Below are 25,407 nucleotides of genomic sequence, written 5' to 3'. Positions count from 1 at the left end.
TCCATATCTGTTGCAAAATGTTATGTTTGACCTATTTATACAATATAATGTATATTTTTTTGTATATAAATGATGAAAAATATATTAAAATGTTCTATTTTGACCTACGTTTTGTGCCTTTTTATTATTATTTTTTGTTTTATTAATGAACAGCTCTTGAGCCGAGACTTTGGTTTGCTGAATTTCATTAAAAACTCTTCAAGTAAAACTTGAGAAGCTTAAAAACAAATATTTACAGAGAGGCATCTGACAGAATAATAATTAGGGGTATAATAATCAAGTGCTTTGAATTAACAAGCATTTAAGTTTCAGCCTAAACCAAAAGGTGTTCATTTGCTCAAACTTCACGACTGTTGGCAGTTCATCTCATCAGTTAGGACTTGCATTTTATTACAAGCACTTATAAAAAAATCTCTCAGCGACAGCTACCACAAAGAGTTGAATACATATACTTTCTGTGGACAAAACTCTTCACCCCTCATAGATACTCATCTCCATCTAAATTCCACTTGTCCTTACTGACTGCTGACCTACTAACATTTTAGTGTATTTACCTTTCTCACCTCATCAATCCACATCTTGGGCTCTTTGCAGTACACACATCATCATGTCATTAGTCCTTTACCAGGCTTCTTTTGTGGATTGTGATCAACAGGCAGCCAGGCAGGGTGGAGCAACAAAAACCACACTGGATCAATGGGAGAGAAAAACACAGTAGTATTTGTTTATCTTGGGGTGGGGTGGTGGGGGGGTCCCAGGAAGCAGAGGTGACACAAACAAACAGAGCAATGTGAAGGAATGGAAAGACTCAGAACCTGAAGGGTGAAGCTACTGTGGAGGGAAGACAAGGTGAACTGGAACTGCTCAGCTGAAACTGTCCAATCCACACAGCCTGGCTAAACCAGACCGAGCTCTTGATGAACTTTCAGGGTTTTTGTTCTTCCAGCACTTATTTCCTCCTCAAATTTTTTTCAGCTAACTTTGATGCCCTGTGTCTTTTTTACACTCAGTAAGTACCGTTTATGCTTCCGAGTTATATCATGACCACATTTCAGTGACTGACACTTAACTGATAATGAAATCAAGGCGGCACCTTGACTCTGGTGGTACAAATGGACGATAATATGACCTCACTGTCGCCTACAAATCCTGTGACGATTCTCACACATCACACCAAATGCACTCTTTCACTCTAACAGGGGTACCTGCAGAGTATTGCTGATTTAACAGGTTTATTCAACATGCCTTTGCAATCATTCAAGGCTCTCTGCAAGTAGCTCTATTTCTGTAATACAAAAACGTCTTGCACAAGATCAACTACTCGCATCATTCATTTTTCATACATTAATCCTAACCACTAATAACAGGATCGTCAAAAGCTTGATAAGCTTCTTCAAAGATGTTAGAAAGATTAAAGCACAGTGGATCAACAGCAATTCCACTTGAGGAAATCTTACATGGAAGAGGGGAGTTTCTCCCAGGCCTGGTGCAGTTGTATATTGACCCCTATTCATACAGTCCACTGACTGAGGTTATCAGCCCCCAGTGAGCTCCCTGAGGAATTCCTCTGATAGAACTTGTGCTGAATCAGAGGACGCAGGAGGCGTTACAGTCTGCAAAGCCAGTCGTGAGAGATTTATTATGTGCATCGGTTTTCCAGTGAGAATCGAAACAGTTGTGAACACGAGGAGCATCTCGTATGAGAAAAGAAAATTTCAAGAAAAAAAGAGAAAAACACTGTTAGTTTTAATGGTGTTTGCTTTATTGATCTTTGTCACCCTACAAACCGTGTGAAAATTGTTTCAAAATGTCATCAAAAAAATTCGACTTCACATTCTTTGTGTTACCACCTGAAGGTGGAGCACTTCTCTTTAAGAGCACGACTGACCATTTGAAGGCAGGATCTGAAGAGAGGCGGCACAAAATGAAAGCACAAGTGACAAATCCTTCTGGAATGGTTGTCAATCCAAAGAAAAAGGTCTTTTTTTCCTTTTCGTTTCTCTCATTGCTGGTTGATGAGGCATTTCTTGGTGTTAAGTACTTCTCAGCGTAGATTTAAAACTTACAGCCACTACAGGAAGGCACACTTTGTCACATGTAAATAAGGTTTGAGCCTTTAGGCAAAAAGAAAAAGTTCCAGCTTTTGTTCTGGGCAAAAACAACCAAATTAGAACAACAGACTTTGAAAGAACTAAATGCTGAAGGAGAAACTTCGCCTTCAAAAAAAATGACCATGGAACATAAGAGAAATACTCCTGCGCTTCTCTTCACAGCATCTTAATACTTGTTCAGCTCCACCTAGATGTCCATCTCAAACTGAGCATCATCACCTAGAAAAGCCAGAAACAGAAACATTAATTAATTAAACATTAAAAGAATATGCAAGTCCTAATCACATTAATCTTATAGGGCTGATATTTTAGGAGGACAAGGTGACCTATATTATTGGCTGGTAAAATACAGTCAAATGACACATGGCAAGGAAATAACCTTTTCAGACACTCTACAGAGGAAGGGAAATGTTTGGTCTATTTGAAGTCAGTAAAAGTGTTGTAAACTGGCATGTTATATATATATATATATATATATATATATGTATATATAATAGCATGCAGCAATGAAGTGACCTAAAATGGTATATATGTGATCTCTGCGTTCAAACCTAAAACCGACTTGGATAACATGGTTGCAACGTAAAAACTGTTTAATCATCTTATGACAAAGGCTGATCCATGCAGCTCGGATGAAGAGTTTATGATCCGAGGTGCAATTTTTAGAGGTCGAGTGTGTCAGATGATTGTTTGAGGTGTGAAAATACCAGCACTGCTGCCGTCAGGAGCAGCAATGGTGTTGTTGTTCAGCGGTTCTCCATTAAGGATCTTCCCATCGGGCTCTTTGGAGGGAGGGCTGGTCACCCCTGGAATGCTGGGAAGACCTATGGGAGGAGTCCTGGCCAGCGGAGAGCTGCGACACTCCAGCAGGAACTTTCTGTCGTAAATGATCCTGGTACCTTTCAGTTTGAAGAGGAGGACGACCATCAGAATAGGCAACGGATCAGACGGATCAGAGGTCACGCTTGCATTAGATGATTAGCACCATCGGTCCCCATAATTTGTCGTAAACATTCCATTTAAACTGGACAAGTCTCACAGTTACTCTCTATCCGCCACAATCCCTCTTTTGACAGATTTTGGGCGCCCTGTAATCTTTTTTTATAAATCCTCGCAGAATCCTTGATAACATTTGGATTTCTTAGAACTTTCTAGGGCTGGGACCCGATTAAAAAAATTAATCTAATTAATTAGAAGGTTTTGTAATTAATTAATCAAAATTAATTGCATTTTAATTGCATATAAATATTTGACCTGAGAACAGTGAGAAGCAATTTTTTTTCACATGGATTTTAGTAAACCATTGAATAATGACTGAATACATAAGCTTAAGCAAAAAAACATTGTTTATTTTTGTCAAGGTGGTACTTAACCAGCCGAGCTCTTATTGACGCTTCCATCCATCCGTCCGTTTTTTTATTATTTATTTTTTTTATGCCTTTTAATGGACGGGACAGATAAAAAGAGACAGAAAGCAGAGAGAGGGGGAATAACACGCAGTAGAAGGCCGTCCGATGCAGGATTCGAACCGTGGGCCGAAGGCAGCGAGGACTGTAGCCTCTATACACGGCCGCCTGCACAACCCACTACTACACTACCGACCATCCCATAATCTGTTATTTAAAACAAAATTCTTTGTTCATGTTTAACATTGTTCACTGTGGTTCGTTGTTGTCTGAAGTCATGAACGTTAGCTGGTGCTCCAGTATAATCGGTATGTCTGAAACTCATCCAGAGAGAAACCAAAAGAAGCAAAAATAAGTGTGATTAAAATGCGTTCATTTTTTGCGTAATTAATTCATCTTAATTAACGCGTTAAAGTCCCGGCCCTAGAACTTTCTAAATGAACCACCAGCACTCCTTGAATTGTCAAATGTCTTCTACCTTACGTTCAGTTGTCGATTGAATAGCTAGTTTAAGCAGGAATGGCAGGTGATTTTATTAATAATCCAACAGGTGCTGTGTAGTCACTGTGCTGTTACAGATGTTTCAATTTATGATGTATTCAACAAAGCTTTCACCCTTAACGTTTCAATTCAGTTTTACAATAAATAAGCACAAATTAGCACACAGCAGCGATGATATATGAACGGTTATGTTAGGTTGTCATCCTTGGCAACAACCTATCATTTCTATAATAACTCACATCCACAGATATAACACTTGAGACAAAAAAAAACTAAGTAGTCCCCCCCTCCCGATCTGAAAGCCTTATGTAGACGCTCAGTTGAAACAGTTTGCGAACATGTGCCCTTCTTGAGACAGTCAACAGACTGATGTAAGCTGAGATAGGGAGAATTCTCCCATCTTTGTCCTGAGCTTCGCCCACCAGGCGGCGTGGGCATTTGCATGCACATCACACTCTCTTAAAATAGATCAAAACTGACAGGACTCTTAACTGTGCTCTGTTGGGTGAGAGTCAGCTGTTAACCCCGCTCACCCGACACGTTCTACTCCTCTCATGGACTTCATTTCCCTTCATCTTACCTCACCTGATCTGGTCTGAGACACCTTTGACTCACTGGAGAGACCGTGGGTGTGGTTGAACGTTCAAAAAAAAAAGTCCCTCGTCTAATCTTTTTTTGATAACTTTTCCTTTCGTTTGTTGCAAAACGTCATGAGGTTAAGGAAAGTTTTCAGGAGAAACTGTCTGGGACTGCCAAAGAGACTATTGCCAAGCTCAGCATTACGTAATATTGTAAATATTTCAGGAACATAAGATGCGCATTTGCCTCCACCATCAATATTCTGCCTCATGGGTAGTATCAGAAAGGACATTACAAAAAGCTTTACTGACTATAGTGTCAAGAAAGTAAGTGGGCAAGGTGTTCTTTGACTGTACAACTTTATAACCTCTGCCTACTTTGCCTTTAAAATAGCTCACATCAGTAAACAGATGTATGGAATGATGAAAGCTTTTCAAGGCTGTCTTTAAACTTCATCTTAAGAACTTTAGTCCTCGGTTAAAACACCACACAGCGACCTCTAATGGAGTTTACAGATGCTTACAGATGTAAGCCACAACACCTGAACACATCAGGCCACGGGTGCAGTTGAAACTGCAGCTTCTGAGCACGCAGCAGTGGAATTTGATCATGTGACTTTGACCCGGGCAACACAGGTGTGCAGCAAATCCGCAACTACGTGTGATAGACAGCCAAGATGAGCTGATGTCACCCGCAGCAAACACCTCGTTTAATCATAAAACAGTAGTGGCCGCTTGAAACAACCCACTTTAAAAGGACGAGTTTACTGAAATAGCTCAGAAACCGCGTTTCTTTTTGCTTCCTCTCATTTCGGTTGTTGACTTCCTCGCTAGCATTAGCAGTTAGCTTAAACCGAGCTACCAGCTGACAGCAGCCGACCTCATGGAGTTAGCCTGAACACACGGACTCCGTGCAGACAAAAACAGAGCCGCTGTTGTTGTATGCATGGGGAAAGCTCCTCGGGTGTGCTGTGACAGTACGTACCGCCAGGTGTGGTGCTAAACAGGGTGCCCCCAGGGGTAGATGAGTAGCTGTGGGGCATGTGATTCGCGTCGTTGATGATCACTCTCCTGGTCGACGGGATAGCCTTGGCCGTTGTCTTCTGACAGTCAGCGGACATCGTGTCTGAACTATAGTAAACTAAAAACCAGCTAAACTAAATCACATTCAACTTGCAGAAGGTCTTGGCTTGAAAGAACAAAGAGTTGTCAGAGTCGACAGAGTGGTTGCTTTCTTATAAATAAAAGATAAATACCTCGTTTTCATGAGTGCAAGTTATGGAGAGTACGATTTAAATTCGTCACATTTACCACACGCGCTCACACACAAAATGTGAAACCTCGGCACACGTTCCTGTGCTTCCACATGCACACAAAACAACACTCAGACAGACAGACAGGCTGCAGGGGAAGATGAACAGTGAACTTATGCTGCCCTCTACTGGCAAACGATGCTTGTGCAACGAAACAAAAACATTTTTTTGAAAATTAAAGAGATATTCTTATGGTTGGATTAATTTTCAAGTTGACTACAGTCTGGCATCTCTTCTTTTGTCAACAATCACTCAACAGTTTCCCTGTTTTTTCTTGATATAAATTAAGTTGCTCAACCTCTCAGGGCCTGATAATGATAAAAATATGGAAACTATTTAATAAAACTATTTAAATATTTGATTGTCCAGACACTTTCCCTCAGTTCATCTGAAATTAACTTTAGTTCAGAGAAGGAAGCTGTGTTTAAGGGTTTTTAATGTACTGTGTAATGTAATGTGTTTTAATGTCTTTTTTTTAAAATGCAGCGTGCTTGGGGCCCCAGGGTCACGGCTCTTCAGTGTTTTCAGCCTTGTCGTTTGCAGAGAGGAGCAGAGATTTATTCAAATCATAACACAAAGTATTTTCCGTTATTGTAGATGGTGAAATCCCCCAAATTCTTTGCAATTATATTCTTCCGTTGTTGGACTCCCCCCACTGACTTTCACCAAATGGCGAGATTCCGAATCATGTTAACAATTTGACTGTTAAACAAAATAACTAAAAATGAACATATGTCGAAAATCTTCTAATTCCAGTTACAAACAGTTTGATGTGAGGTTTAAATATGTAAATCCCTTCATTCTTTTTTAACTGTTTTTTTTTAGAAATGTATTATTGTTTAGTACATTTTTATTTTCTAAAAACTGACAGATTACATAACATCTATGTGGTTAAATCAGTGGTGCAGTCATTTATCCATTCATAGGTGCGTTACTCTGACAGTTTCAAAGAGTTGTTCGGCTGGAGGTGATCACGTTTGAATACTATCTTCTTTTTTTTTTAACTTGCATGATAGCCTAATAAACTGTAATCATTTCAGCAGTACGTAAAGTTACAGACCTGCCACAGTTCAGTAAAACACTTGATCTGTGATGATGGCCTCCATCATCAAAATAGTGCCTCAACCAAAAGTAGACAGACTATACACAAAGACATTTCATTTCTTTATTAATTTTGTAAATGTTGAGCTGGTGTACAGAGTAAATTGTCAATAGATGTCCTCGGATTTTGATTGGATTAAAAGGCTTTTACATGTATATTTTAAATCTATGTTTGACTCTCCATGACAATAAAAAAAAGCAAAGAAAACAAGTTAAAATACCCACAAGATCCCTATTTATCCCCAGGTTGCAGGCATTACCCAGAACTCAACAGTCTCTTGGTAGCTACAGCTGTATGATGCTAAAAGTACATCCATAACATAAGTAGAATCCCAGTTGACAAGTAAGGGTGCATAGCATTCTAAGTAAATATATATATATATTTTTTTTCATATATTTCATATATATATAGCCTTTTATGTTAAAAACATTTTCTGTGCATGTGCGCAGTTGCATTCCTTAGTATCGAGTAATATGCTATTGCGTTAATAATGTCTTCAATCCATTCTAAAGGAATATACACGTGTTGTCTAGTTTTTGCAAGAGTTAATATTTTTGCATGAACTTGGTGCATGGCATCGTCTCAGCTTTCCAGTTTTCACCTCTTTGATGTGACCACGACTCCCTTCAAACTATCACCATGTGGAAGCCTTAGAATTGGCTCAGTCTCATTTTTGGTAAGAGGGCAGAAAAGATTAGAGTTGGGCTACGTTGAGGAAAAATGTTTGTCATCTTGAAGCCACGGAGCCTCTTCAGAAATTCCATTCAACTAGAAATCGCTCCCCCACATTTGAATCATTTTAATCATATCCCCCTTGACATCAGCAACGGATTTATAAATGGCCGCTGCTTCAGAACCCAACCCAATCATACTATATGAGCTTAAAGTATAAAATACCATTATTAGATACTTAAATAAATATGCCTTTGAAATAAATAAATATGAAAGCCCTGAAACTAATAAATGAGGTAACTGTATTTATAGCCTCTCTCTCTCTCTCATTACATATATATATATATATATATATATATATACATATACATATATACTTGTGTGTGTGTGTATGTATGTATGCATAGATAAATATATAGATCGATATAAGATAATATAGTTCAATTAATCTGGTTTAAGGAACTTTTACTTCCTTATGCCACATATATTTCAAGGATCTTTTTATTTCCATCCTCTGCTTTAAGGAGTATGAACAACTGACTGGGTCAGACTATATAGCAGCACCAGCCACCGTTGGTAAGAGGGTTGGTGCAAAATTCAATCCATTCTGCTTTTTGTACCGTTCAGTCTCTGGTACTGTCGTTTGTGACATTGCTCCTTCATTTTACAAAATACGTGCAACTAAAAGGAGACGGGAAAACAGCACGGCATTAGAAAATAAACCCCCTCTGAAATAAATACATGTGGGATCATGAAAAAAATGTACTCCCCGCCTAATGAAAGAAAAGATATACTTTAACAATTACATTTTTTAAATCAAAAGCATTTACCTATATACATTTATTGAACTATATTAACTCATCTATATATTTACATTTACTTCATTTCAGGAATTATTTCATATCTACATTTTTCAGTGAAATATCTGTTATTTAATATTGCTTAAAATGACGTTCCTCTATATGGTGCAAATCATACACGACTGAGTCATGTAAATTGACCTCTAACCTAAGCAGTTAATAAATGAGAGAATAAAAAATATATAATATCTGATGATGGGATATTTGTCAGTAAGTCTAAACCATTTTGAGGCTTCGCTCTTAAAACCTTTCCACTGTGTATGTTTGTGATTAAATGACAATGAAGTAATATGAATGATAATTAACAGCAGATATTATGTTGAAACAACAGAGTGACAAGTAACAACAGACCCTATGATCTACTGAAATACAGAGCCAACACACTAGACTGCTTCATAACAAGACTCACAGTATACCAAGACTTTACATTCATCATCTCTGGCTGTGGAGCCACACTAAACACTTATTGATGGGTGCTTATTGCAACATTTTTGTGGCGTACATACTTTTCTCTAGAGAAGAATTCAATGTCTGACATGACATCTGAAAGAAAAGCATGTGGTTAATTGATGTAATGTGAGATGGCACACATATTGAGGTAAACCAACTTTTTAAAAAAAAGAAGTGATTTAAAGAATTGCCCATTTGTAGTATTTGACACGTCTCAGTACCCAAGTGGCCGAACACACCAACATTCTCAGATGAGTAACAAAAATCACCGCTTTGCAGATGGGATGGCTGATATGAAGTTATACCAACGTAGCAACGTTTTTTCTTTTTCATTGAAACAAAATGAAAAAAATATGTGATACTGACATCATTTCTGAGAAGAGTTACGAGGAGTCTAAAGCTGTTTTTAACAGACTGAAAGTCCAAGCTAGGGAAGAACGCAAGCCATCATCCTCCCTCATTTTTTCACACAAGCACTCAGGGACAAACAACCCTTTCCTTCAATGAGCAGTTATTGCTTCTTCTGAAGTACAGTTAAGACAGTAATTCACGACAAAAAAAGAAGCTTAAGTAAAGCGTGAAACGAGACATGCTTCGGGACAGGCCAGGCTCACAGTTACGGGTCAGTATTACAGTTTCGCATCACAGTGTTTGGTGACTGACTGCCTTTGCTACACTTCAAAGAACTGCCAAAGGGACAAACATCAGAGCTCAACACAACCTCAGCCCATGACACGACACTCTCCTGCCTCCAAATTCATCTCTTACCCAGTCGAACCAGTGCTACATTATTTCCAGCGTTTAGGCTACCTCATCAAGTGACATCTTCAGGTGGTGGAGAGATGATCTATAAGTGCACCTCGTGGGATGGTGTCAAAAACAGCATGATGAGGTCAACAGACACAGCTTCAAGCTGAAGGTGGGATCCTTCCCCCTGCTGGAGGACAGGACTGCTACATCTACTCTGAGAGGCTGACTGTAGAGGTGATGGGATGAGAGCTGGCGGTCGGATGAAGGGCTCAGACAGATGTCTTATTAACACAAACCTCATAAGGATACAGCACAGTGTGGACAAGAAAAGGCAGAAGAGTGGGGTGGTAGAGAAGCTTAATCTTTCTAGATAATCTGTCATTTATAGCTCTCATCATTACCTTCTTCACAAAGTAAACCTTTCAGAGAGGAGGTTGAGGCAGGTCTCTGCAGTGAACCTGCCTCCCAAAGCTAAAAAAAAAAAAACACACTTCAGTAAATTACTTTGTATACATCTCCCCATCTACAGTTTATGTCTAAAACAAAGGATGAGAGCAAGTCAGAAGCACAAAGTAACAAACGACTACATAAATCCAACTATTAAAACAGAGCGACACCACTTTTGTATGTTCTTGTGCCCACACAGATCTCAAGATATATAGAATAATATATAGGTCCTGACCGAACGAACCAAACAAGAAAAACTAAGGAATTTCGTATGTACCTGAAACAGCAGCATCAGTGGCATCGCATAGGGATCATATAACATAAACAACACACGTAACACACAGTCACGTAGAGCATTTTAGTGCATACAATATTATGTACAACACTGATATCATTGGGTGATAAGTGTAGCTTTACTGGACTTAGAGAGCACTGGGACAGGTGTGAAACTAGTTTGTGTGGCATACAGGGACAACCTGTTGCCTGGAGATGATGTGATTCTCAGTTTTTCAGTCATATTCTTTTTTTCTTTAGCTGACTGATAAACATTTCACCATTAGTTTAAAAAATGGGCCAGTGATTGACCAAAACCTACACTGCATGCCTGTCCCATCCCAACCCGTTTACCCACCCCTGTAATCCCTCAGTATTTGTAGTTAAAGACAGGCCATGCGGCAGCAGTCACTCATGCTGATACAGATAACAGGAAGCACATTTTGGTTGCTATTTTTTTGTTAGTTTGTTTGTCTTTTTTTTTGTTTTATATGAAATCATGCTTCTAGCCTAGCAGTATATAATTTTTTTCCCCCTCACAGTTTCTTTAAAAAAAACAAAAGTAATAAAAACTACAAGTAGATCTGTATCCTTTTTCTTCTGGTACGTGCTGATTGTTAGCATGTTAGCCGCTGTGGTTGTCATTGTGTTGGGGGGTCTTCATTTCTATTTGTCTGCTTTTTCAGGTGTGGTCTTCCTTCTTTTCACATGCTGCTGGTCATGTGTCCATGTAGGATGATTTTTGTGAAGGGGTTGAATCCTGTGGAGAACTCTGTGGAAAGAAAAGAAATGCAGTTAATTGGAGTCAAGCATGTGTTTTAATACTGTACACAACAAGTAGCATGCAGGCTGGAACGAGTCGAAGCAAATGGGAGTATTTTTGATGAACGGAAAAAGTCTGACATATGGGATAGTCAAACTGGCTACTTTTTAAATTCCTTTCAACTGATTCTTATATATCACACAGACGATTCCTTTTTCTATCTCAATCAGGCATGATCACACATTTGCTCTACTGGAGCATTTAGGCAAAAAAATGGCTGGCAAAAGCGGTTTAACATGCAGCAGTGAGTCATTTGAAATTTTAGTAATCTCAGAAATGTCACGGCCTTTACGTGGAAAGGGCAAGTCACACACACACAGACACAGACACACACATATACAGACACACTGAGGTGGCTCAAATTCTCTGGACAACTGGCCTCGCAGCTTTGTCCTTGAGAGCTGTCACTTTACAAGATCCGTCTTGGCTGTTGGTTTTGCTGACTGCACATTGTGCCAGCCTTTTTACAGCTTGTCAAAACATGTATGAGGAAAAACAACTGACTCAATACATTTCATTGCAGCTTTGAAGATCTCTTTAGATCAAACTTAGGGAGTTATATTTGTGTTCCAAGTCTGAGAGCCCAGGTTGGACACTAAGCAGAAAAAGTATTCGATTTTGGGGTTCTTTTTGTTTGTTTTTTGCTTTTTTAAAATATGCTCAATCACACGTAAAGTAACTTTAATTAAGCATAAAAAATGCATTGTGTGTCCGTCAGAGTTATCTCATCACAAATATAACTCCGTATGCTGATGTAAACGTGACAAGGCACTTGCAGAAGCAGCTGCAGTTTCTGTTGCATATTTAGGCTTTAACATACTGGAGCATTAGTGTGGGTGTCATATAAGATGTCTAAGTAAGTATCTTCTGTCTTTCTATCTTTAAGCCAAATTAATAATATAACTATGAAACTACTGAGGCTATCTAAAATCCAAACAGATTCTGTATGAAACTTACTTGTCAGACGTTAATTACTTTTATATTCCCATCACTTTCAGATGATACTTTTCTCATATTTCTGTACTATTTGTATCTTTGTAAATATTTCATGTGAAATCTTTCTGTGCCAGCATCACATTTCATATCATTAGTATTGAATTAAGGGTACATTCAGATGCCTTTAATCCAGAGAGACTGGATTAAATGGTTTTGCCCACAGGTCAGATGAGTTAACGTGGGGCAGTCCCGTACCTGCGGGGACGCAGCGCTCAGTCTGCCTCACTGCTTAACTCTCCGCAGACTGGCACATTTCACTATCTGAGCACCTTTCTTCACATCCACAGAATCGGGCTACATCATGGGGAGGGGAAAAGGGAGTCGATGGCAGAGGAGGTGCGTGGGTTCAGAAGACGTGGCGATGACAGGAGGTTGAGGAAACATTAGTAAAGGAGAGTAAAATAAAGGAGAAGGGTATAGTGGCATAGAAATGAGAACAGACAGAAGTACATCAATGGTGAAAGAACACAGAGGCACAAGGAAAGAGGGGAATAACAAACAAGTAAAACAACACAGGATGTAACAGAAATGGGAGAGAAGAATAAGTGAAGGAGAGGAAAGAGAGGGAAAAAGAAAGAAAATATATATAAAACAGTCAAGCAAGGACAAAAGTGGTGGCTGGCTGTTGGAGAGACAGGTAAGACACTGTTTTTGTGGTGCAGAGTGGTGCCAAATAATATTTGCATTTCTGAACAGCTTGAAAATACTCCAAATGGGTAATACACATTCAATTAAAGAAATTTCAGACCACCAGAGCAATATTATTCTTATATTGACCTAACAAGTCTGAACTATTATCTCTGTCCAAAACCAGACTGGAAATAGTATTTGACACAGCTCTGATTCAGAATTGGTTTGAGTGATAAGGCACACAGTCACAGTTGAAAGACTATAAGCTTTAATGAAGGCAAGAAGACAGGACAATCACTCATTGAGATAACCAGTGAAGGAGGGAGGAATTGAAATTATGACACCTGCAAGAGTCATTAATGTGCCAGTAACAAACAGCAAAAGTGTAGGTATGACTTAGTGATGACAAAGATGATGAAACCCTGAATGGACTGAGAGCCCCCTCAACTGAAGCCAGAACAGCATCTGAGGATGATTCTGTTCTTCTTACATACATACGATGAAATGAGTCAGAAACATTTGGGTGGAAATTTACATTACAGAAAAAGTGCAAAAAATCATGCATTTAATCAAACACACACGCTTCTCTAGCTTCTGAGGTGATTTAATTCTGACACACAGTGAAACAGGTCTATAGCTTTTTAAAGTAATCAGATCCTAAACAAAATGTGGTCATGCAGGTTAAGCTATGTAAATACTGTCAGGGGATGCCAGGAGATCTACGTTGAAGCTTGCTGCTTACCCTTTGCTTAATTCGCTATAATCTAGCTGCTTCACTGGTTTAAATCAAACATCTCACACCTCATCGGGTGGTATTCAGCTTTTCGTCTGATATAATTCAATCCATTTCAGTTCTTAAGCCTCACTGCATACCCTGCAGCTAATCATTGGAGCCTCAGGTGAGACACGCAGCTGCCTGCAGATCAGAAGCCCACCTTGCTGCTGTCCCGACCCAGGATGGCGTAGCTCATGTACTGCTCAGTATCTCCCTCCAGCTCATTGGCATCCTGCAGAGAACCCTCCACGCTCAGCTCCTGAACCCCTTCCTCACTTGAACCCTTCCCTCGGCGCACAACCTTCCGCACAATCTGTCACACATGTACACATTCGCACACAGGAGGGTGGAAGAGAGCGATGGGTGAGTGGAGGAGAGAGTGGTGAGGCAGTGAAAAGATGAAGAAATGTTCATGGCGGAATAGTCTGTCTTTTTAAAAAACAAAATATATCCACTGTGCAACGGGCAGATATGATTAAGACCTGTGATGATAAAGATTATAAGATCCATAATCTTTTCTATGGGGAGATGCTGAGTGAGTACAGTGACAGTGAAAAAGGATAAACAATGACTTTTCTCAGAACAAAATTAAGATAGTTCAGAAAATGCTGACCTTTTTTGTGACAATGTTTCCATGTTCATCCGTGAATTGTTCCTCGCTTACTTGTTCCCCAGGAAGATCTTCAGCCTCGTCGCCCTGTGGATAATCAAACATTTGTAGCCCTCAAGAAAGTTTTCTCATAACAAAAGAAAACTACATGAACTTGAAGCATGAAACCCTCTTTTTTTAAAAAGAAAAGTTGGGATATTGTGTAGATATAAATGATGTGTATAAGTGAAAAAACTATTTTACAATTTTGAAACTGACCCATTAAATTATTTTTTTAATTTGATGCTAGTACCAGATTAATAAAACAGTGGGATATGTTGCTCAAACAAATCTGCCTGGAGTGTGGGTCTCCATTAATGGTGTCTCCACAGATGTACAATGTATCTATATCATGCTCACTAATGCACATCCATACCAACAAAAAGTCTGGCTTTTGAGATTTGCATTGAGGAAAAATATGGATGTTTGTTTTGAGGTGACGGGCTTCCCACCGTGCATGGCAGGGAACTCTAAATTAACCCTGGGTAAGTGTGAGCGTAGATGGTTGTTTGTCTCGTTTGTCTCTATGTGGCTCTGTGATGGACCGGCGACCTCACCAGTGTGTACCCTGCCTCTTGATAGCTGGGAAAGGCTCCAGGCCCCCCACAACCTTGAGTTAGATTAAGCGGGTATAGAAATGGATGCTTTAAGGAGAGACTTTGAATTGATATTGCCTTGATTTACTCCTCTACAATGCACTGTAGACTGATTACATACTGATGCATGGAACATTTTGGAGCAACTGTCTTAGACTGAATGTTAGTTTGAATCAGACCACGTGTATGTCTGCAGAATCCCAATCTGTTTGCACACACAGATGCAGAAACCATGTACCCAGCCTAAGACTCTTTTTAGATCCTCCTTAGACCCTTAACATCATATCACTGTTGTTGTTGTTTAAACTGTCAGAAGATATCAGTTGTTAAATGTTCAATCAGATTATTCTTTAGCATTATGCAGCTTTTCCTATGTTGTTGCCTCTGTCCCAACTTATTTCAAACATACTGCTATTTCAAACACATTTTCAGTTAACAATAGAATTTCTATGTTTATATGTCGTTTCCGTGGTACTTTCAATTTTGAGCGATCAACTGATTTGCAAATGCATCATGTTTCCATTTACAGAGCTCCCCAACTACATCATAAACATGTATATGTGTATTATTTCTCCAGAGTGAAGACACAAATTATCAGATAAGCAACAGATATTTGAGGGGTTAGAAGGTTTTTGTGGGAGCAGTTGGAATCCACAGTGCTTCTTTGCACAGTTATAATTACAGATCACAAGGTTCATGATAATACGGTTATAGCCCTCGATAATCTGCAGCATGTCCACACAGCTATTTTTAAGTTAAGAGAACTGTATGCAGCTGGACATTACAAAGGGAAAACACGGGGCAGTGGAGGCTTGAGTCAGTATGAATGAAACTATAGAAATTTGGAGTCAGAGGTGATTGATATGGTGCCAGTTTAATATAAAGTGGTTGAAAATGGTAAATAGCTCATGATATTGCTTTTTTTATTTAGTAGAACTAGACTCTGCATTTGTTGAGCAGAGGACAATCTGCCAAATCTACATTTGAAACAGCTTAAGACAAAGTCAGCCACAGTAGATACTACAGTCACAGACTAACTTTATTGGAGGATTATTCATTATCTTTGTATGAATTTGACACAAAACTTTTGTCATTGTCCAAAACACAGAGATTCACTCCTGTTCATGATGTCCTTATCCTCACTGTAACCTTCCTCATTCTCACTTCACTCAACGGCAATTAAACATAAGAAATCATCTACCCCTAATGCCACAAATCTCTCACTTCTGGATTTTATAAAAAAATCTGTCATCTGCCTTTTTTTTGTACCTTGAGAATGACTCTGCGGCGGACCACCCTGGTGGTTACGTTCTCCTCTTCATCAGCTATTCCTTCTACCTCACCAAGCTCGTGGTCCAGCTGAGCATGAATGTAGGTGAGCACAGACCGCACAGAGCCGCTGGCTATGAGGAGGACATTCTGACAGCTGATTACCAGGAACGCCAGCAGCACAAAGCTGAAGAACAGCTCAGTCACCAGGGCCCACATTGCCCCAATTCTAACCCCAACACAGTCTGCACAAAGCAATACACGACTGCAGCTTGAGCCCGTCAACCTTCAGTGACTCCTATTTGCCACACAGCCCTTCTCTCAGCTGAGAGAGAGGGTAACAGCTGCAGCCCTCTGCCTTTTGTCACTGATTCAGTCAAAGTGGTGCTGTGTCTTTCAGATCATATCGGTTCTCTATTAGCTGGGGCTGTGGGCCCTTCTGACCATGTATTTCCTCTTCTGCTTCCCACTATCAGGTCAGGATCAACCAGTTAAAGATATCAAATCCAACCAAAAGCAACTCTGACAGGCTTCTATTCACACATCTCTCTTTCTGATCATGTGATCCATGGGCTTTAAATACCACAAGCTGTTCTTACATGGCTCTGAGTGCTCCAGTCAGACACCAGTAACTTTCTTTACAGTACATACTTGTTACACTAACTAAATAATACTTCTCATTCCCTGTAATGCAAAGAGCCAAACAGGCACATTTCTTCAAAAACAATCATCTCACTATGCAGATGTTTATGCAGCCTCCCAACAAAGCCAAAATAGGCTTTTTAATCACAGTTAAAAACAGTTAGAAATGCAATATCCGAGCCACAAAGGTCCCGAATGTAACTATATATTTGCAGAGACTGTATTACAGTGTGATGAATCTGTGTTGTGCCAGAAAGTTAAAGTGTGGGAATGACAGGGGTGGAGCTCACGTAACATGAGTGGGAGAGTGAGAATGCTTTCTATATTTGGCCGAACATGCTGTTTGTGCCCATCTTGGGCGCTAGATCCAGAGTGTGTGTGTGTGGGTGGGCGGGTGTGTGTAGCTTTTTGTTTATGTTTGCTGTATTGCTGTATTTGCTGTATGTATTGTATTACTGTTACTTCTTGGGGGGACAGTAAGAAACCATGAACTGTAAAATGTGTCGGACTTCTGCTTGTGGTTTGATTCACATGAACTGTTGAACTGCACTATAACAGCTTGTCTCTTCAAAAAAGCATAAAAATATTGCCAGAGGCAGCATGGTCACCCTTCAAGAGATGACCCTGCAAAGTTCTACAACGGTCAGGGATGGCATTTGACTGACCTACAGGCTGTGTTGGACCATTATTTCTGATAAGCCTTACTTTCTGAGGAAACGTTTACCATATTTTGCACGAGACAGCCCCACGCAGACTGAGAATCTTCCATTGATAGGTGCAGTCTGATAAAACCGATCGATACTTTTGATCTGCAAATTGCTGCTCTTGTCAGCTTTGGAGCCTCCATATGAGATGCATTTATTGGGAATTTTTTATTTCTAAAACTAATTTTTTAACAGCACTTCTTCTTATAACACAAGGTGCAGTACATAAAAATGAGCGAATGTCAAGGTTATATCATTGTTAATCAGAGCTGGAGCCATTAAGTACCAATCGCTACTGCAGTGCCATTGGACCAAGAACTCATTGCTGAGACCCTCTCACTGAAAACAAAATTCGGATGGAAGTCTATGTTCTATGTTTTCCAAGCTGAAGTGATTCCATGTGGCTTTTTGCTTATTTGCATGTGCTGAGCACTGTCACTTGCAGCACTACAACGCCACTTCCAGCAGTAATGCTCGTACACACACCAGTTACAATTATGAACCATAAAATCTGACCTGTACTGAAATGGAATTGAGCCTGAAATTTCTTGCTGGTGTGTGACTTTCCCTTTCCACAGCCAAAGTGTTGCAGCCAAAGTTATAACCCAGATGCACGAATCAAAGTGTTTTGAGTTACATAAGTGTAGTGGATGTACAAAAGTATGTTTATGATGCAAAACTTTGGTCCAGAACTATCTGTGCTATTGGATGAATAGACATTAAATATTGTAGAGACATTCATGAACACAAGAGAATAAGTCCTACTGATTCTGATACTTTTGTTTTAGCATGGGACGAACACCACACTCACCTGACCCTTCAGGCGCACGTCGTCCCAGGCCCTCAGCTCTGGAACTCTGTGCGGAAATCCCAAACCCTTCTCAAAAGGCTGGGTACCTCTGAAGTGGCCCCGTAAGATCTCAGAGTGCCCCATGTCTCTTACAGGTTGAAGCAGGGCCTCCTGGGACACCGGGGATTGGTCTCCATCCAAAGCATTATGTACTGATGAAATCATGGTCTCCATTGCCTGCCTGGGTTTAGACTGTGTGCCCACCCAAGCCTGAGTCGGGTCAGTGACAGGGATCCACCCTGGGCCTGTCTGTTCCTGCAGGTAGGAAAGGAAAGAGCCTCCACCACCTCCGTTTCCGCCATTACCTGACCTGAAAGGAGATCAGTTGATAAATGAGGAGGTAGTAGATAAACTATTCTTGTTTACTTATTTAGAAAAGAGAAAAAACTTTCAGAACCTGTTGGTGGTCACCTACTCCTCATAGAATTGTGATTGTCATGCAATAAAGTCAAATGGGATTCATTGTTCTAATGTAACTTTGCCCACTCTGAAAGGCATGCAGAGGCCCTACTAACCTGTCTCCATTCCGATCTGCAACACAGCTCAGCCCAGGTGACTCACTCAACCGAGCATACACCCTTTGCTGTCCTGCAACAACAGAAAGTCCTTCCTCTGAGCCCGTCCCGCCTTGTCGTCCTCCCCCTCCTCCAGCTCCATCACCACCAGTTGTATTTGTGACAGCTGATGCCTCTGAGCTTGCCTCTGACCCCTGACCATTGTTCAGCCCGTTAAGATTGATCCCAGCAATGGTGCCCCCAAGCGAGGCTGGTGTGGTAGTGCTGAGTGAGTCAACGCCCATCTCTGAATCATCTTCTGGCAGCTCAATGGAGCCACTCAGCATCCCACCCCCTCCGCTGGCTGCGCTGGCCTGACTGGCTGGCCGACCCAGACTTCCATACGGCAGCCCCAGTAGGCCTTCTGAGTCATCAGCATTGCTGCACTCCAGCGAAGAGTCCTCTACGGGCACCAGAGAGGGGCTGTTGCCTGAGGGCCACACCTGTACGTCGGACATCTCCATCAGCGTGTCTTCTTCTGTGGTGGCAATGGGAGCACAGTCCAGACTTGAGACTTCCTGCCAGTAAGGCTCAGCACCCAGCGGAGAGGGCAGGCTGTACTGCAAGGATGCCGGTGAGAGCAGCTCTTCCTGTGCAAACCCATAACCTGGAGCGAGACAGAGAGAGGCACACTGACACCCGGCCCCCCGCCTCGCTCCCCACCTCAGCCCCTGCAGCACTCGGGCCCTGGGAGAGGGTAAGTGCTCCTGCCCAGGAGCTGGGCATCTAGGGGAGGAGTAGAGGAGGCTGAAGGGACAAATGGGAGAGATGTGGGAGGGGAAGAGGGGGAGGGCCAAGACAATAGGAGCTGGAATATAGGTGCAACTAGCTTAGAGAGCAAAGGCAGCTTTTAGAAGAAGGTTTGCCAAGCTCAATCAGCCAGTGTTGACAGTGAGAGCAGCAGCAGCAGCAGACACAACCAGATGGACCGAGAGACTGAGACTGAGGTTCGAACCCAGCTGTGACTGATGCTGCTCTGCTGGCTGCCACCTGCAGGGAGACGGAGAGGGATTACTGACACTTGTCCAGCAAGGACACACACTCTCGGTCTCATACTAACCCGCACATCCATTCATATTTGTAGATGCATGCATTCGAACTCTCTCAGAAACAGGCAGGTTATTATTGTTGTCAGGCTGGATAGCATGCACGCAGGCAATCTCATTTCTTTCTCACACACACATGCACGCGTACACAAATACACACTCATCTCACTCCACAAATATGCTTGCTCTCTCATTGACTCATAAATTTATCATGATGCATTCATTATACCTCTGTATTGTTGTCATTTATACAAACACAATTACAGGAGACTTTCCTCTGTTGTAAAAGCCACATGGTTGCTGTCTCAAACAAAAAAGGGTATTACTCTTTCAAGTACATTTTCATCATTGCGTAAAACTGGATGTTGTCATTGTGCTGTGGACTCAGGTCACTCCTACAGATTTTTGACAACTCTTGTTCAACCGACCTGGTAAGATAATACACAATGTCACAGCTGTAGAACTTTTTTTTTTCTTTCTCTCTTTTCTTTCATGAAAATGACAAATATATACGCTCTAAAATAAAGAATAATACAGTGGGGAAAAAAACAGGATTGCTCTTTCACTCTAAAAAAATTATATTAATATATCATGTAACTTGACCATGCTGAATAAATGATCCTGATAATGACCCTTCCTTAGAAATTGCATGAATATTTATGAAAGAATTATATGAATGGTAATCAAGATAAAGCAAAATGTGAGTGGCAGCATGACTGTAACACCTCAGGACGTAACACAATGAAGGGTTTTATTCAGGAATAGAAGACGTGGTGGAGGGCATACAGTACTTATAGAATACGCAAAACTAATTGTCTCTGTTTATACTGCACAGCGATGAGAATACTGTGCAGAGCAAAGGCCATAATTTGATTCTTGGTTGGCTGTAGATTACTGCAGAGAGCATAGGAAATATATGAGACACAAAGTGGCAAAAAAGACCCCTTGTCCTACTTTCTATTTCACCCTACCAGCTACTGTCAGTCAGTAGATAATAACAACTACAAATATACTTTCTTAGAGTTTATGTGCCTTCTTTAATCTAGTTCTGCACAAATGATAAAAGACAAAAATTGTCAATGAAACCACAATACATTAGAGTCGTTTTATTCTATTTTTTCAATACGATATACGATTTTAAACAATCGTTTGGTCTTTCATTTGGCTTCACTTTAAGGGTGCTGCATACAACTTCCAGACATTCAGGACCACTGGATGTCACACTAGAGGCAGCAGCACCTCAGATTAAAACAAACTAAATAAAAGCTGAAAACAGGGTCAACCTGAAGCCCTTTAGCAGACCTTTGGGGCTGATAAAGCAGTAAGGGATGGAGAAATTTGAAACAACAGGGGGTGTGGAACTTTTATACAATTTACTGCATGTGAGACAGCAAATGTCTGCAACATTCACTGGTGATTTCTTGCAGACATTACCATGCCTACTCCCCAGTTACACGCTGGGAAAGATACCTTTATGCACTTTCCTCAGTGAGATGTAAATAAACCCTGGGATTTCCTCAATGGACATTTTGCATCACTTCCTGCCTCCTTTACAATCTATTAAAATGCCACTTCGGAGTATATCCAGTTGCAAAAATGCATCTCATGCAGACTCCCAGTCTGAAGAGTGTGTGAGCAACCAAAGAAAAGTCTGCACATTATTCAGCATATATGAATATGGCTTAGATAGGCAAGGCCAACGGTATTTAAAGAAGGGATTCACATGCAAGAGCAGAGTAGACACTGCATCGCACGCAGAGAGACTTTATTCTGTTTCAAGGAGAAGGATACTGAACTATATTTTTACATTACAAATAGCCCTCTGCTGATTTATTTGCGTTGAAAAAAACCCACTGTTTATAGAATGTTTAAATGTTGATTTAAATCTATGAGAGCACTAGCAGATTTAATTCTAGATGTCTGTATATTAACCACAAAAGGTAAAAATTCTGCTTTAATAATTTGAGTAAAATCTTTTTCTAAATTTAGCTAAAAGCAACTCATTATTTGTTGTTACGTCAGCCCACTCACCACATGATGGAATAATTACAGATGAAAATGTGTTATAGCCATGGAAACATAAAATGTTTATATGAATATGTCAATTCTGAAAATGAGAGAACCAAATCAGCCAACATGACAACTTAAATAGCAACATTATCTTAAAAGTAAATGACGAGGTATATATCTGAAGTTGAATTTGGTCTATCAGTTTGTGTATGAAATGTCTTGCATACCAGGACCTGATGAGTTCTGTCTTTGATGTTATCAGAATGGGACGTTATATTGTCAGTATAGATGATAGTGAGGGAAATATGCTTGGGAGAGACAGAAATTAAGGATGTGTTTGGAGTGAAGTATGAAAAAAAGATTTTCAGACCCCCTTCCTCCCTAACTGAAAGACATTAAAAATGTACAGTAAACAAAGCAGGGAAGCTCACAGAAAAACACATGGAAAGGAAACGTACTGTTTTTGCCTGTAAACACATGGGTATACATGTATATGAAATCCACAAAACAGTTATAAATCAAAACACAAAGACGTCCACACTGATACACACACACAGACTCGTTTAACAGTTCACATTTAACAATTAGCATGTTTACAACAAGGGGAGGGACAAATTGACCATCACATATTTTACACAAAATGGGATGGACAGTTTACATCAAACCAGTGACACACAAAACAACAATAACATTCATACATGAACAGAGCAGACACGAGTCAAAGTTCACAAAAAAGGTTTGCATCCTTTTTTAAACTCCCCTTATGACTGATCACTGAGGAGTAACAGAGGCAAACTATAGAGTCATTCTCAGTATTCATGCAATGCAAAGACACGTCTGTTGGTCAAGCAGCATTAATGCAGTGTTTGAAACATTATCTCCAACAAGCTAGTGTTACTGCTGCCCATCCTCCCAGTGGTTCCATGCAAACACAGAGGGAGATGAGCAATAGAAGTCTGGTGCACATGCAGTCGTGCAGGGGGGTAAGGAAAAAAAGGGATGGGAAAAGAGGGAAAGGACAGAGTGGGAAAAAAGAGAAGAGCAGCGAGAGAGAAAGAGGAATAAAACCAGGCTGATGAACACAGACAGAAACAGTGTGAGAGACAGAGAGAGCAGGGGTCACCTCCCCCCTCCCAGTGGGTGCTGATAACACAGTCTGTGTGAAGGGTATCTGTCATAGAGCAAAAAGGTGGGGTTTCAAGAGTAAAAATAAAGGCAATGCACCAACTGCAAAAAATAAGAAAAAGATTTTTTTCAAAAAAAGAAAAACAAAGCCAGAGATGTAGGTCAGAGGTCAACATGAGGTCGGCATGAGGTCAGAGATCGGAGAGGAGTGAGAAGGAGGAAGAGTAGGGCGGCTAGGCTGCAGATGACATGTCCAGAGAAACACAGAGAGGGACAGATTCACAGGGAATGAAAACACGGCTCCCAAAAGGACATTCAGTGCACCAACATTAACTATAAAAGACTCAAACTACTGAACATGCAACCACAGGCAGAAAGAATTTAAATGTCCCTTCACAAGTCTAAAAGAAGAGGTGTTTTGTCATGTACTTTTTTATGTTCTTGAGCAAATCTTAGAGGAGGACAAGAATTACAAAATGAAAACTGATACTGCAGATGTTTTGACCAAAAAAGAAGAAACTATAATTTTCCAGAAAAAAACTAGGACAAAAACTCTGCTCAAAAGAATTATGTGGGTTTTATATGAAGGACTGATCCTGATTTGAATTAATAATTGTGACATTTGCAAATATAAAGTTTCAATGCCAAGCTTGAAATAAGTCGACTGACACTGCTCTTATGATGTCATTATATGGCGCAATACAAGACATGAAAGGGAAAGGTTGTACTGGCACATCTCAATGTCTGAACATTAAAAACAGGTAATTGTTTTTCCATGACCATCTGTAAAATTTAAGATTATGTTTGTGGAGATATCAACAGTGCCTGTGTCTGTCTGCAGAAGCGAGCTCTCACCATCGTAAGTTTTTATACTCAGCGTGGCTTCAACGTCAAAAGATTGACACAGCACCCACATCATATTCTCATCTAACTTTGGAGAAGATTGCACATTAGGGAATCTTATTTCAACTAAAATGTTTTAATCAATAAATTAAGCAGTGAAACAACCTCAGAAAAAATATGTTATTGAACGAGAACGATTTTGATTTGTCATGAATTTACAGACAAATGTCTACATGCTGCACTTCACTACTCCCACAAATTGGATTGTTTTTAAAGTTTCTTAGAGCTGATGAATAAATTTTCCTGTCTTTGATAGTTTTATCAACTCACACATTCTTCAACTAATTTTATATATGACCTAAAAGTAAAGCTGGTTGCTTCTTGGGGTTGTTGTGCTTCTAAAATGTATTAAACTGGATCAGTAAGTCATAAACCTCTTGAAATTGATGTAAAATAAGCAGATGAATCAATATCTAAGTATACAAAGTCACCGTGTCAAAGCAAAAACGGCCTTTGGGAGGCAGGTAGCCAGACGGACAGACAGAAGAGATATATGACTATCAGATTCACTGCGGCTGTGATCTGAGCATCTCCCTTTTCCCCCTTTGACTGTCATGGTCACAGCTGTATGCATAGTTACATCTCTGATAATTGCTCCAATTTTCACAAACAGGAACTGTCACCTGTCCAACTAACTCGTCATCTGCCCTGGATGCAGAGAGGAGAAGCCAGTCCAGGAGGAAGGGCAGTCCAGAGGTGAAAATGGAATCAGTAAGATGTAGGTTATGCATGAGTGAAGGAAACCATGAGGAAAAAGAGTAAAAGACTGTGAACTGACAATTGCTCAGAGAGACAGATACCAGAGGCTTTTCTTAAAATCTGTGTGGACTGATCATGTATGACAAAGTGTTGTTTAACAATTTATCATGCTAAAATCAAACTCATTTCAATCTTAAATGAAGGTCTAAAATATTAATACCATAAGCTGACTGGCTGTTTATTTAAAACAAGTTGAGCACATCTTAAAAAATAACACTAATAAACTATTTATGACAGGATAGTTTATTTATAAGTGTGGAATAATGTACCAATGACCTACCAGCATTTGCAATTTAATTCTTATTTTCTGCATACTTCACTTCATGTTTCTGATAACTTTTATAGTAGTAGAAACTGTTTATACCGAGCAAAATGTATAACCAAAGCCTTAGAGCCTTTTGAGAGTTTGTAGTACAGTAGGAGTGTCCTGAGTCCCGTTGCATGTTGCTGAGGTAAAATCCTGTAAAAGTTGGCATTTGTGGCAGCTTTCATACACAACAACATCAGGTGAAATAAATTAGAAAGAACAACAGAGAGAACTTGGAGGGAGACAAACATCACTTTGCCCAGTGGGGATTTTTGGTAAAGGAGGATGTACAATGGTGCCTAAAAA

At 40.1% G+C, this 25,407-nt stretch overlaps 2 protein-coding genes across 23 annotated transcripts in view; both read right to left on the bottom strand.

Annotated features, from left to right (window-relative positions):
- Positions 1-1,740: 1,740 nt before the first annotated feature.
- On the bottom strand, positions 1,741-6,009 carry LOC140309867 (eukaryotic translation initiation factor 4E-binding protein 1-like). 2 transcript variants are annotated; one of them, XM_072387919.1, is made up of 4 exons: positions 5,853-6,009; positions 5,582-5,737; positions 2,819-3,010; positions 1,741-2,330 (listed from the first exon to the last, which is right to left on the bottom strand). In XM_072387919.1, exons 2-4 carry the CDS (start codon positions 5,715-5,717, stop codon positions 2,299-2,301), a joined length of 360 nt encoding a protein of 119 aa, XP_072244020.1. In that variant the 5' UTR covers positions 5,718-5,737; positions 5,853-6,009; the 3' UTR covers positions 1,741-2,298. The 2 variants fall into 2 exon arrangements, with proteins under 2 accessions (XP_072244020.1, XP_072244019.1); XM_072387918.1 differs by having other exon boundaries at positions 5,582-6,008.
- A 1,051-nt stretch (positions 6,010-7,060) lies between these two features.
- The window catches only part of ank1a (ankyrin 1, erythrocytic a), a 92,537-nt gene continuing 74,190 nt past the window's right edge, over positions 7,061-25,407 (bottom strand). For 13 of the 21 annotated variants that reach the window (XM_072387901.1, XM_072387902.1, XM_072387904.1 and 10 more), the window contains 6 exons: positions 18,913-19,558; positions 18,359-18,707; positions 14,301-14,384; positions 13,848-14,000; positions 12,478-12,576; positions 7,061-11,235 (listed from right to left, as the gene is read on the bottom strand). In XM_072387901.1, coding sequence (XP_072244002.1) covers positions 12,505-12,576; positions 13,848-14,000; positions 14,301-14,384; positions 18,359-18,707; positions 18,913-19,558 — 1,304 coding nt within the window. In that variant the 3' untranslated portion in view covers positions 7,061-11,235; positions 12,478-12,504. Of the gene's footprint in view, positions 11,236-12,477; positions 12,577-13,847; positions 14,001-14,300; positions 14,385-16,201; positions 16,911-18,358; positions 18,708-18,912; positions 23,371-25,407 lie in introns of those variants that run through there. The other 8 variants (XM_072387910.1, XM_072387911.1, XM_072387899.1 and 5 more) reach the window with 7 other exon arrangements.

This window comes from Leuresthes tenuis, unplaced genomic scaffold (genome assembly GCF_036924035.1).
Source record: "Leuresthes tenuis unplaced genomic scaffold, fLeuTen1.0.hap1 SCAF_6, whole genome shotgun sequence".
NCBI classification, from domain to species: Eukaryota; Metazoa; Chordata; class Actinopteri; order Atheriniformes; family Atherinopsidae; genus Leuresthes; species Leuresthes tenuis.
Note: the sequence above shows the minus strand (reverse complement) of the source record. Positions and strands in the feature narration are given on the sequence as shown.